Source organism: Podarcis vaucheri, assembly GCF_965113315.1.
Source record: "Podarcis vaucheri genome assembly, chromosome: 16".
NCBI classification, from domain to species: domain Eukaryota; kingdom Metazoa; phylum Chordata; class Lepidosauria; order Squamata; family Lacertidae; genus Podarcis; species Podarcis vaucheri.
In genome coordinates this window covers 39,018,199-39,031,899 of record NC_138754.1, presented here as the reverse complement: position 1 = coordinate 39,031,899, position 13,701 = coordinate 39,018,199, and the positions used below count along the sequence as shown (strand labels likewise).

The 13,701-nt window shown below is 44.9% G+C and overlaps 1 protein-coding gene and 1 long non-coding RNA gene across 7 annotated transcripts in view; both read left to right on the top strand.

Annotated features, from left to right (window-relative positions):
* Positions 1-13,701, top strand: part of LOC309521564 — a 141,383-nt gene that overhangs the window by 76,502 nt on the left and 51,180 nt on the right. The gene's annotated exons all lie outside the window — the stretch shown is intronic.
* The window catches only part of SETD1B (SET domain containing 1B, histone lysine methyltransferase), a 64,382-nt gene that overhangs the window by 31,405 nt on the left and 19,276 nt on the right, over positions 1-13,701 (top strand). For all 6 annotated transcript variants that reach the window (XM_082204069.1, XM_082204065.1, XM_082204064.1 and 3 more), the window contains 2 exons: positions 11,480-12,247; positions 13,311-13,484. In XM_082204069.1, coding sequence (XP_082060195.1) covers positions 11,480-12,247; positions 13,311-13,484 — 942 coding nt within the window. The remainder of the gene's footprint in view (positions 1-11,479; positions 12,248-13,310; positions 13,485-13,701) is intronic.

Below are 13,701 nucleotides of genomic sequence, written 5' to 3'. Positions count from 1 at the left end.
GGCCAATGGCCTATTCCACACCAATCACACACGCACACACATTTTCCATAAGCTATGTATTGTTTCCATAAGGCAAGGTGAGGTGGCAGCCTCAGGCAGCAGAATCCACAGGGGCACCATATCCCAATGCAGATGTTTATTCCCCCCCTTCTTCTTGATGTAGATTTTCAATCACCCCTTCTTCCCTGGTGGGGAGCGGGGTACGATCTTGTGGTTCGCTTCAGGTGTCAAAATGCCCTGGGCTGGCCCTGATTGTTACAGCAGTTAAGCAGACTGTTGTGCTCGAAGTCAAGGGGCTTTCCCACAACTGACCACCTGGTTAATTTTTTTAAGAGTTGGATTCTAACCTGGCTCCCAAGAAGGCAAAGAGGCTCTACATTCACCTCTGGAAGTAGACAACGTAGTGGACTTTCTTTATGATCCTTTCTTTGGATGCATCTCAAAATTCCTGTTATTGATCCCTGAAATAGCATCACTGGAGGCTCCAGTCCAGTACATACTTATCTGGCAGTAAGTTCAGTCAAACTCTTTGAGACTTGACGCTGAATAAACATGCACTGGATCAGGCCACAAGTATCTTTTGTTCAAATGGATGCTGTGGTAACTAAGGTTAAGAGAGGGAGCATCTGTACTTAAGGAAGCCCAGTGACCCAGCATGTAGGAAAATGAACCAACAACAAAGGAAGGAAAAGTGGGAATGCATGAAAGTGGGAGCATGTTTAATTCTGTGTTAGAAAATCCATTCACAATGGCAAATGTGTTAAAATTGCCACTTGTGGAGTCCATTGTCTCTGTCCTTTTTATGTAGAGCTATGTGGTCACATATTGAGATAGAACTAGGCTGTGTTAAGCCATCTTGAATATGCACATTAGGAGAAATAACCATTCTGAAAGGAATGATTAACTAAATAACCCTAAAATGCTAGGCTGGACAATAAATGATCCATTCTGCACTATTACAGCTTACTGATTCTGTTTAAAATGGTGACCCATTACATAGGAGGTTATTCTAGGCTCCCTTATGGCAGGGGCTCAATATCCTCAGGTTTCCCCATGTGCTGTCCTGGAGGACCTGCTCCAACACAGTTTGGTTTGCCCAAAGAATTGCCCAGTTCTTGTTGCCTCCAGAAAGGAAGCTGGCTAAAGTATGTGGCATGATCTGTTCATAAAAGTGGGTATGACCCTTTAAAAAAGTCATGATTCCATCAGAGGTGACTCCTTCCTTGTTTATCTGTTTTTACATGGTAGTGCTTGGTACCAGTTGCTCTGTGAACTGCATGAGATCTGTACTTCAGAAGCTCTCCTGGAATATTACCTTGCTTTGAATTTTGGCAGTGATGATTATTTTTGCAAGGAATTAGGAAATTAATATGATAGGCTATGGGTGGCCAGCCCTTATGCTGGTCTGGTGTGGTCCTGTCTCCCTGGTTCAGTACACCAGAGACAAATGCCCCAAAGTGTGGGAGCCCTTTTGGTCTAAACCAAGTGGCAGGCAGCATGGTGAGAGTTCAGTACACCACCTCCTGGATCAGTCAATGTCAAAGCCGTTTGAGCTCCTGTTGGTTTCTTTAGCTGTGAACTGCCAGAGTTTTCCCACCCATGGATGCTACTTGCTCCATAGCCCCACCTCTTGTCTGCAGGAGCCAATGTACTTTTTGTTGGAGTTGCTTATAATGGATTTTAATTATTATTTGAATGTTTCAGATAGCTGTTTTTAACTGTTTGTACAGTTTTTATTTTATTCTTTTTTAAAACAATGGTTTTTTTTAACAATCAAGGAATATATAATAGTTTTGGAAAAACAGAGTTCAAATAAATAAAAATAATACAAAATGATTGGTATTATAACGATTGATATAAAGAATAGCAGACCTCTGTTGTATGCAGTAATGCCCTCTATTTATATTCAGGCTGTGGGTGCCGTTACTTATGTAGCCAAAATAGCACTAGTCACACACAAGAATGAGGAGTCGGCAGATATGCAGAAATACAACAGATTTTTTTGCGGGGGATGGACCCTAAAAGTTAGGGCTGAGCCTGCTCGGTGGCCTCAGAACAGTTTGTTGTGGCAAGAAAACAGAGAGAATGGAATGGCGTATCTTGTTGGAGGGCATGGCTGGCTTAGTGGAGCAGGGACATATGGGACTGCAACATTTTGTTGTAAGGTCCACTTTTTTCTATCAGCATCGTAACTGTTGTACACATTCAGTACAGGTGCCCTCCTGCCTTACTGGTTAAATACAATTCCTGGTTCTGTAGCAGTTAACAAATCAGGTTGAATTCTATATCACCATTTTTATTCCTGCTCTTCCTTTCAAACATACTAATTCAATTTGCAGGTTCATATGCATTCTTTCATCCACTTATATCTCTCACTTTGCTTAAAATTATTGTTGCCATATATTTGTGTGGATGGACGTTGCCACAGTCTATGGGGAAAAGTCTGCCAAGCAGCCAGTGAACTTGCTTCACACATTTTGATGTACTTGGAAGTGCTCCCCATTAAGTTGCATCTATTATTGGAAGGAATTGGTGTAGCTATATTGGATGAAGCTCCCTCTGTGTTCTGCCTCCCTGTTATCCCTTTTCAGTTCCAAATGCATGTGATATTCTCTCTTTGCCTCCTGTTGTTTAGTGTTGTGTCATTACATGCTGTTTAACAGCTGCTGCAATTCTGCTCTGAAATCGGTTGTTTCAGTTCTTTGGTAATAGATTCCTCTTTCTGCATAGACTATCTTTATCTATTAAAGCTTCATGTGTGCTTTTTGAAGTGCCCTTCTCATACAAACTTAATTTCCACAGTGGGATTCTTGCCCACCCCTCCCCCAGTGAAAATTTTACAGGATTGGCTTCAGGCAGTGGGTTGTCTTACGTCCATTCTATTAGCAAGAAGAAGCAAGGCAAGAACATGCAAGAATTTGGTGATTAGGAGAGAGATGGGGAGTGTGACCCTGTTCTCCTTGATCTCTTGACTCCTTTCGATACCAGGGTGTCCTTCTGGAGTGACCATGAAAGTTGATGGAAGGATGTTGTTCAGCCTTGTGGAGACATCGTTGTAGGGTTTCACTTTTATGCTCCACAGTATTTAACATCAGCATAAAACTGGTCGGGATCTTCTGTAGATTTGGAGTCATCAGTATGCCAATAAACTGAAGCTTAATCCAGATAAGACTTGAGGCACTATTAGTGGATGCTTCCCTGTTCTGGATGGGGTTGCACTTCTCATGAAGGAACAGATGTGCACATTTGGGGTATTTTTGGATTCATGACAGTCCCTGGAGGCCTCTGTGGCTCGGAGTGCCTTTCATCAGTTTTGGCTGGTGGTCCAGCTGTGGTTCTCTCTGAAGGGGGATTGTCCAGCTTCTATTGTCTATGCTCTGGTAACCTCTAGGTTGAGACTGTTCAGAAACTGCAACTGGTGCAGAATTCAGTAGCCTGTTTGCTCACTTGGGCAAGACAGCTTGAGCCTATAACACTAATGCTGGCTAGACTGGATTGGTTACCATTGGGTTTCCAGGCTTTGCTCCAAGTTTGAGCTTTATGCAGCTTCAGGCTCCAATACCTTAAGGACAAGCGCTTCCCATACGAATGCACCCAGACCGTACAGTTATCTTTATTAGTTCTGTGTTCCCTCTGACTATTGCTTAGAACAATCTGTGGTCCTCCTTCAGCCCCATGCAGCATGGCCAGTGGCTGTAGTCCAGCAACATCAAGGGTGGGGTCAAATATTCCTCTCCCTGGCTTAAAATGTAGCAGCCTGTAACACCTTAGGATTCAGTAAGGAGGTATTGTCATAAAATTAAATGATTCAGCTGCTATTTTGCAATAAATGGACCACTGCCCTGCAGGCTCTGGCTGTACCCACTTCTGGATCTCACCCTGGACACTGCTTGCCCACAGTCCCTGGTGGATTACTCTCAGGCAGCAAGTAATTCATCAGTGTGGTAAGGTAAAGATGGCCAAAATAACTGCAAGGTCAGCCGGAATGGTCAAGACCTAATCCACAGGCTTTCTTTCCAGCTGGGGGCCACTCTGAGCCCTGAAATGGGTCCCTCGTGTGAGGTGTGCCTCTGTCCCGTTGGCCAAGGATGTCCAATTAATTTGTGAAGATTGATTTGAACCCGGCCTTCCAAGGCTACATCTGCCACAATACTACAGTGGTGCTCCGCAAGACGAATGCCTCGCAAGACGGAAAACTCGCTAGACGAAAGAGTTTTCCATTTTGGAGGTGCTTCGCAAAACGAATTTCCTATGGACTTGCTTCGCAAGACGACAATGTCTTGCGAGTTCCTGCTGGTTCCCCCCCCCTTTTTCTAAGCCGCTAAGCCGCTTATCAGCTGATCCGGTCAGCAGATAAGCCGCTAGAAGCCGCTAATAGCGCTAATCCGCTAATCCATCAATGGGCTTGCTTCGCAAGACGAAAAAACCGCTAGACGAAGAGAATCACAGAACGGATTCTTTTCGTCTTGCGAGGCACCACTGTAATTGCAACACGCTGATCCTTCACTCCTCTGCTACAATTTAGAGTCATGTTCAGCTTCATCCTCAGTGGATCTCCCATTAGACAGGTTAGAGCTGTTCACCCATTGTAAGAGGCCATGTGAGATTGAGAGATTTGCATAGCCAAATGCATTTCCTTTTTCATCTAATTTCTTATGCACTTTCCTAAATTTGAAAAATTGCATGCCACACTGATAAAAATCCATGTGAGACATTATGCAGCTTTTGGCTATTAAATGATAGATCTCTACCTGGGACTTAGAATCAGGAGCAAAATCCTAGACATGTCTACTCAGAAGTATGACCAATTGAATGCAGTGGAACTTGCTCTCATTTTAACTGTGTATGGGATTTTAGTCTACATCTATCTGAAAACAGTCTCCCTGTAGGTTTGATCATGCAGTGCTTGTTCATTGCTTCTACAGGATTGGAAAGTGGGAAGAACTTGCTCAGCAATGAAGCAGACAGGAGGATGGCTCTCTTCTATCATATTAACTGTAGAAAGTGTAGAAAACCAGTTGTGGTTGTAGGCAAGAGTACCTCTTTCGCTCTCAGGTGCCAGATTAGACTTTGAGGCTTTCAAAGTTTGCATATTACACAAAGTCTTCTTACTGTACCTTCTTAGAAAGCAGCAGTGTTGGCTACATTTCATTTCTGCCTTTTCTAAGAAATTTTATTCTAAGTAAGCTTGAGGGTAGTGATCCCTGGAATTGTTCTTGCTGAGATTTTTTTGTTCATTTGGTTAAATTAGTTGTTTTGGATGTATGTATTCATTTTATAAATAATATTAAGCATATGCTGAGAAATGTAATTTGTCACAAACACATTGACCATCCTATTTCAGCCCAGATTATTATGAATTCAGATAGCAGAGCTTTTGAATGTGATCTCAAGGTCACCCCTGGAGTACAAGTTCCACTGAAATCAATAAAACTTGCTTCCATGTAGATGTGTCAAGGAATCTTATTTTGCTGGGTGTGGGGGCTCAGTTTCTAACAAGAGAAGGTCTGACACCACCGTGGCTCACACCTCATTGGAAACTGCATCCTCTGACCTTGACATCCTTATATCTGGTGCATGATGGGCTACAATGTGGTAGTGAGAGAACCACACTCTGTACATGTTTAGGAGCATACTTGTTTTTATTATGACACCATTCTGAGTCTGTGCCTTGTAACGCAAAATACCGTATTTTTCGCTCTATAACACGCACCCGACCATAACACGCACGTAGTTTTTAGAGGAGGAAAATCCGTAGGCATGCCACCCGTAGGCATTCCCTCCATAACACGCACAGACATTTCCCCTTACTTTCTAGGAGGAAAAAAGTGAGTGTTATGGTGCAAAAAATACGGTAGGTTCCAAACCTAAAGTCTGTTTGGATTTTTTGCAAACCTAGTAAGAGGAAACTGGTTTTATGGCTAAGCGCAGTGTTCTTCTTTACGATCTGCAGAGAAACCAGATTATTTGAAGCGGAGTGTTCTTTTCACTTGAGTACCCATGGCTTAAAATGTAGCAACAATGAAGGAATAGTTATTATTATTATCATTGTGGTGGGGATTTTTTTAGTGGGGGCAAATATTACCAAGGCTCCACTACTAAATGCTAAATATTGCCTTGCCCCATCCTATGTTAATGGCATGGCAGTTTTTTGCAGAGAAGCGCAATTATTGCCAAGCTCTTGTGGCTCAATAGAGCAGCAATGCTGAGAGGCTATTGTGGTTGAGAATTTGAGATACTTCTTCGTCTGAAGGGGGTTCATCCTAAGTGTCTTGTTATCACGGTGTTGCAGACTTCACAATCTGAGTCGCAAATCATCTTGCAAATGTGCAAGCCTTCATTGCTGGTCTTCTTGCTATCCTTTTCCAGAACTTAATGAAATGCTGTCTGCTGACACCCGCAAAGTTGCTGAGCTTTTTCAAGAAAACCACCAGAATTGTTCGTTGCCATACACCCAGGTTTTCCATGACATTTTGCCACATTCCTCCCCCCCCCCCCATTTTTACACCTGAAAACCAGAACATGTCGGGAATTTTCCTGATGAATGGCAAGCCTATGTCTGGTGGAAGTTGTTCTGCAAATGAGATGGCTCATTTTAAAATTCTGCCCTTTTGACTTGGAGCCTGTTGGATCCCCTTCAGAAGCAATGGGAGGGTCGGTGTATGCTTTGTCTCACTTTCTTAAAAAGAAATGTTGCAACCCCAAGAAAGTTTTTAAAAATCAAAAACGGATTTGAGGAAGAGCAAAATCCGACAGAGGTGCTGAGTACCTCTGAAGACCAGTTGCTGAGAAACAAGCAGCTGGGGGGGGGTTGCCTTCCTTCCCTTGAAGGGGGGGGCGAGGAATGTGACAGAGCCATCTTTGTTAAACAAGGTCTGCCCCAGCAAGGCAATTCTGGTGCTTTTGCATTTCCTTTGGTTAGCTGCTCTGAATGCCCCATTCGTGCTCTCTGGTCTTTATGTGCAGTCCCTGGGTATCCACGTAGCATTGTCAAGGTGCCAGTTAATTCTGTTACGTTAGAGCAAAGGAGGATGGCCCATGGCCAAAATTAGAGCACCTCCCTCCTCTTTATCCCTCAAGAAGGGCTTTGTCATCCCCAGGAGTGTGGATATCTCCTCTCCAGAACAACAGGTGTAAGAAGGGCATGGACCACAAACCAGAGTCTTAAAAGTCTGCCTCTTGCTTGAGCCTCTGGTGCAAAACAAAGTTGTTGTTTACGAACAAGGGGCATTTTGCATCCCTTGGAAATTCCCTCTTTTGAGAGAGGTGAGTGGCTTTGCTCTCTCTGCAAGTTCCCCACTGTGATCAACTGATTCTCTCCCTGCTCCCCGCCCCACCGGCCCCATTTTCTCACTTGCCCCTCTTACCAATTTCTCTTGGTAAGAGGCGATAACTAATTAGGAAGCTGCACCTGAGCCTGCCACATTGTGCGGCACAAACACCAGCACGGTGGCATTTCTTTACAAGCCAGTAGTCTTGGGACTGTGTTGCAGTTTTCAGGGGAATATCTCCCTCCACCCCTCTGCGTCTGGAAAGCTCAGTTTAAATTTCCTCTCGTGAGAGTTTAATAAAGCACTGTAAACGAGGCCTTTTGTTGTTCAGTTTTCTTTCCTTCCAGCAAGGTGTAGTATTGTATTTTAACAAGCATTTGGATTGGGGTGCAGCAGCAGCAGCAGCCCAGCCCTGTAGGTAGATGGCAGGTGGCAGTTGCAAACCGTGTGCTTTGGCTCAAGAGGGCCGGTGTGCTTCAGAGCCCTGGTGAAAACAACCCTAGACGGAGAGGACACACTGTCTGGCTGCTTCTTGGAGAATAAACAGCAGATATTCGATGCAACATCTACTCTGGAAGGAGCTGCTGGTCTTCTTTGTTTTCTTGCTGCATGGTTCCAATTGGTGGTGGTTGTTGTTTAGTTGTGTCCGACTCTTTGTGACCCCCTGGACCAGAGCACGCCAGGCACTCCTGTCTTCCACTGCCTCCCGCAGTTTGGTCAAACTTATGCTGGTAGCTTCGAGAACACTGTCCCACCATCTCATCCTCTGTCGTCCCCTTCTCCTTGTGCCCTCCATCTTTCCCAACATCAGGGTCTTTTCCAGGGAGTCTTCTCTTCTTCTCATGAGGTGACCAAAGTATTGGAGCCTCAGCTTCAGGATTTGTCCTTCCAGTGAGCACTCAGGGCTGATTTCCTTCAGAATGGAGAGGTTTGATCTTCTTGCAGTGCAGTCCATGGGACTCTCAAGAGTCTCCTCCAGCACCATAATTCACCAATAGGTACTATGCCAAAATATATTTGATATCTGGATAATGTAATGCAGGCTTCCCCAACCTGGCACCCTCCACATGTTTGGGACTACAACTCTCATGAGGCTCAGGCAGCGTGGCCCAGTGGGCAGGGATGGTGGGAGCTGTGGTGTAACTGGAAGGCATCAGCTTGGAGAAGTTGCAGAGAGACTTGTTGGACTTTGAGGGAGGCCTGCATTCTGGCCTCCCACCTTGTACTGAAGCTCACTGGATGGCTGTGGGCCAGGATTGATGGATTGCATTTATAGCCACCTTTTCCCCAAGGAGCTCAATGTGGTGCACATGGTTCTCCCCCTCCTCTTTTAATCCCCACAACAATCCTGTGGGCTAAGTTAGGATGAGAGGCAGGGACTGGCCAGAGGCCACCCAGTGAGTTATGGCTGAGTGGGGCTCTGAACCCTGGTCTCCCAGGTCCTAGTCCAGCACTCTGTTATGCTCTACTACAGGGGCCTTTCTGCAGGGGCAAAACTAGGCACATACACTCTGTAAAATAATGAAAAATTTACTATCCCCCCTTCTCTCTTCCCCACCTCTCTTCTCCCCCTAACCTCATGCTGTCATTAACATTAGTGTCTCACATTGAATATAACATCCATTAAAAGGACTTGATGAACTGAAAGTTTAATCTTCAGTTAAAACAATTTTTAAAAGCTAAGCCATAGCATTTTACTTCTACATTCGCTCTCTGCCTAGACCCTGTTTTTCTTCCTCCCTGGCTACACCCTGCTTTCTGCATTTGTTCTTTCTTACTCTCCATGATTTCTCTTGTCTTGAACAAGCTTTTTATCCTTCTGAATTTTATTTTACTTGAACTCTGCTTAATTGACAGCCTCCTCCTTCCAGCTGGCTTTCTTTTGATTTTTGGTATATTTCCCCACTCCTACTTCCTTTCCCATTTCCCCATCATATTTCTAATGTATTGCTTAAAATAAATTTTGGATTGCAAAATTTGTCCCCTCCATGCATGCAGGTCAGTTTCCAGCCGTGAAGCTGTTGGAGGCACAAGGGGCTTTTGCAATTTTGCCTCTGCATAAAGTTCATAAGGTTTTGGTGGTAGCTTTTAATTCACCCAACTTGCCTTCAACCCATCTGTGATTCCTATTTCCTATTTCAGAATACAAATGGCAAATATGCCCATATATTTAAATATTGGTTAAAATATTTCCTGTGCACTTTCCATGCCCCAAGGTACTCTGAGCTGCCCACAGAGCTGGGGTGGACTTTGGCTGCCATGCGTTATATGGGAAGGGTTGCATTCTCATAGACCGAGGCCAGCAGTTTTGCACTGGGCTTCACTGGTACATTATGATCTTGCCAAAAAAAGACACAACTTTTTGTAAGGGAGAGAGAGAGGCAAAGATGAACCAATCTAGAGTATAGCATAAGTAAAATAAGTCAGGAAGATGTGCCTTTTGCCTGTTTATTGACCCACATTCTGTGTATCAGAGCATGTTATCCAGGCTTTTTCTTTTCCTATATTCAAGTTATCCTCAAGTTCCACTTTCCAGCAGAGATGAACGGAGCCTTTTTTCCCACCCAGGGCCATCCCTGGAGGGGGCAAGTAGGGATGATTGCTCCAGGCCCTGTATTCACAGAATCGTAGAGTTGGAAGGGATGCTGACAGTCATTTAGCCCAACCCGCTGGAATTCAGGAATCTCTGTTGAAGCATCTATGACAGGTGACCATCCAACCTCTGCTTAAAAACTCCGAGGAAGGAGAGTCCACCACCTCCCGAGAGAGCCTGTTCCTGTTGATGAGCTCTTCCTATCAAAGTTCTTCCTGGTGTTGAGTTGGGATCTCCTTTCCTGTAACTTGAAGCTGTTGGTTTGGGTCCTACCATCCCACTCTCTCCTGGCACTGAGAGCCATGACTGGTGGCCCTGCCGTTTTCTGTTCACTCAAGAGACTTTCCACCTCCTCTCTTGCTAGAGCAAGGCAGGGAGGGTGGAAGCAGAGGAACTCACCGGTTGAAATGTGTGAGAGAGACTGTTGCTGCTAAATTGGTGGCAGAAAGTAAGCCAAGGAGGAGGGGGTGCCATGAAAAGGAAGAGAGGCAGTGGGGCTCTGTGCGCCGTGTTCTTGCTCCAGGGACAGGCCCATTCTAGTAGTGTTTGCAGCATGTTCACTAAAGGGCTTGTTGAACTGAGCCACAAACACGCGCAACCCACCTTTTTTTTGCAAATGTGCCTTTTCTCCTCTCTTACTGCTATTTTATCATTTTAATCTTCAAGCTGACATGCCAACTTCATTGCACTTTGCTCTGACATGATAGACCAGGCATGGCCAAACTTGGCCCTCCAGATCTTTTGGGGCTACAATTCCCATCATCCCTGCCCACTGGTCCTGTTAGCTAGAGAGGATGGGAGTTGTAGTCACAAAAACATCTGGAGGGCCAAGTTTGGCCATGCCTGTGATAGACTACTTAGCTGCAAGAAACAGCAAAGGGTGGTTTCTCCATTTTTGCGGGGGACAAACTGAAGTTGAGTGAGAGCATCTCTTAACCTGAACTTGTTAGGTAGCCTTGGGCAAAATTGGGCAAAATCTTGGGACTTCTCCATCCAAGATGAAACTTCCATTGACAGCTCTGTGTGGCTTCTTTCCATATTCAGTTTTATATTCTCTCACTTTCCTACGACTCCTGAGTTGTTCCTATGCTGAATCAAGAATAGGTCAGGGTTACAGGAGAGTTTCTTGTGATTATATGCTGCCTTTTGCTGATTTAAATCCATGTTCTTTTTCATTTAGCCACAGGCTGGCAAAGAGCACATTTCTTTCTGTAAACTTTGCTTTTTGGAAGCAACTGCCCTCTGGTGGTAGTAAATTGATCAGCGGATACTTGATGAAAACCAGATTAGATTTCTGGATTGCTTTTAGTGTTTCATTTCGAATTGGGGATGTTCATTGTTAGGGGGAGGCGTCCAAATAGTTACTATTAAGATGGCCTTGTGGTAAAGTTCTTCAGGTTTTAATATACAAATAGCCCTGACAGTTTGAGCACCTCATAGGATGTGATTTTACATGTTTTGCTGAACTGACTGTCTCCCAAGAAAGTACTAAGTCGTCTTGGATGCACATGACTTGAGGAGACAAAGTTACTCCCCCTCTCCAATTTTTATTTACTTGTCTTGCCAATGGGACTGTAATCCTAGACTAAGCAGAATATGTTTCTTTTCCTCACAGTGTCATCAGTCTTCAGGGGAAGACATGGAGATCTCCGATGATGAAATGAACCAATCTCCAAGCACAGAATGTGCCAAAAACATTGTGGTGAATACTTCTGTTGGCAACTCAGCTGTGATGGCTCCCTCAATTCCTATGCCTCCCCATGGTTTTCCTCCCCTGCCTCCCCCACCCCCACCCCAGCCAGTCTTCCCAATGCCCCCTCCTCCACCTCTGCCTCCCCCGCCTCCCCCAACTCACCCCGCAGTCACCGTCCCGCCTCCCCCCCTCCCAGCGCCTCCTGGGGTTCCACCCCCTCATATCCTGCCTCCACTTCCTCCCTTCCATCCTGGGATGTTTCCCCTCATGCAAGTAGATATGATCAGTGTCTTGGGCAACCAATGGGGAGGCATGTCCATGTCTTTTCAAATGCAAACCCAAATGCTGAGCCGCTTGATGCAAGGGCAGAACACTTACCAATACCCCCCGTTCATGGGGAACCGGATGCAGTTTGTCAACCTTCCTCCCTACCGGCACTTTTCCATGGGAGCAGCTATCAACCGTGGACAGCAGTGGCCCCCTTTGCCCAAGTTTGACCCCTCGGTTCCTCCTCCGGGTTACCAGCCCAAGAAGGAAGATCCGCATAAGGCCACTGTGGATGGTGTCCTCTTGGTGATTGTGAAGGAACTTAAAGCAATAATGAAGAGGGATTTAAACCGGAAGATGGTAGAGGTGGTGGCCTTCAGGGCATTTGATGACTGGTGGGACAAGAAAGAGCGTCTGGCAAAGGTAACCATCAAATCTCACCCCTCTTTTCCAATGGCTTTTCAATGACAGACAGTTTGCACCACCTGCCTCTTTGCATCTTTCTGTGTTCCCCCTAGTTCAGGCTTGGATATACATAAAACAAGTAACATGACAGGTGTATGGCAAGGCAGTAATAATAACTTCAGAGTTCACAAATATTTTCTTATAGATAGATGCATGCACTATATAGGAGGAACCAAAGCTTAGTGCATGCATGCATGTATAAGAGCACAGGTCTGATTCCTTATCGCTCAAGGCTATTGTTGTTGTTTTAAAGGGATCTCTAGTGTAAGGGTGTGAAAGTCTTTTATCTGAAACCTTAGACTAGAGAGTCAGCTGTGTTTGGAGTAGGCAGTATGGAGCTAGATGCATGACTTCATTTGAGGCAGCTCTCTGTGTATGTTTGTATGTGATTTCTGTGTGACTTCAGACATGGCTTAGAGCAGGCATAGGTAAACTCGGCCCTCCAGATGTTTTGAGACTACAATTCCCACTGGTCCTGTTAGCTAGGGATGATGGGAGCTGTAGTCCCAAAAACATCTGGAGGGCCGAGTTTGCCTGTGCCTGGCTTAGAGTATGTCCACGTCTTTACAAATGGCAAAAGTGTACTTAGCACTGCCTGACCTTCACAAATTCCTAAAACCCAATGTGGATATTAGACTACAGCCTACATGAGAAAAACTACATGGTTTTTGCACCACAAAAGGATCATGCCAAATTAAGGTTGTTTTCTGCCAGGCAAGGTGGAGAGTTTGCAGTTTAATCGATAGACTCTCTGCAGTAGGGAAAGTAGGCACATCCTTCTGATGTTTTTGACATTTGCCTCCTCCCTAGAATTTGTTCAGGCTGAACTTTTCCAATGGAAGTCAAGCAGGGATGTTCCATAAGTGCTATTGATGGATTTGAGCACCTTAAGTCTGTACTTGTTCAGGGAAATTTGAGCTTTCGTATGAGTAGATGCTGCTGCTTTGTTCAAGCACCCAATTTTTAGTGTCTGCACCAGTGTGTTAGTGTCCTCTTTTTTAATCCTGCTTGTCTTGCATAGGCATCACTTACTCCAGTAAAATCTGGAGAACATAAAGATGAGGAGAAGCCAAAACCAAAGGACCGCATCACATCTTGTCTTCTGGAGAACTGGAACAAAGGAGAAGGTCTGGGTTACGAGGGGATTGGCTTGGGCATTGGGTTACGCGGGGCCATCCGGTTGCCATCTTTCAAGGTAAGAGCAGCCTTCAATATCTAGTTATTCATAATATGAACCCTGCTTTCCTATAGTACTGTAAATAATGTTAAAATTGAGTCACAGTTTTAATGTCTCAGCTGTTGCACACTTTTTGCCCAATAAACTGCCTGTACTTTTAGCTCTCTAACCTTACAGAAATAATTAATAACCCAGTATTGGCTCTTCACACCACCACCAATGCTATTACTGGCTG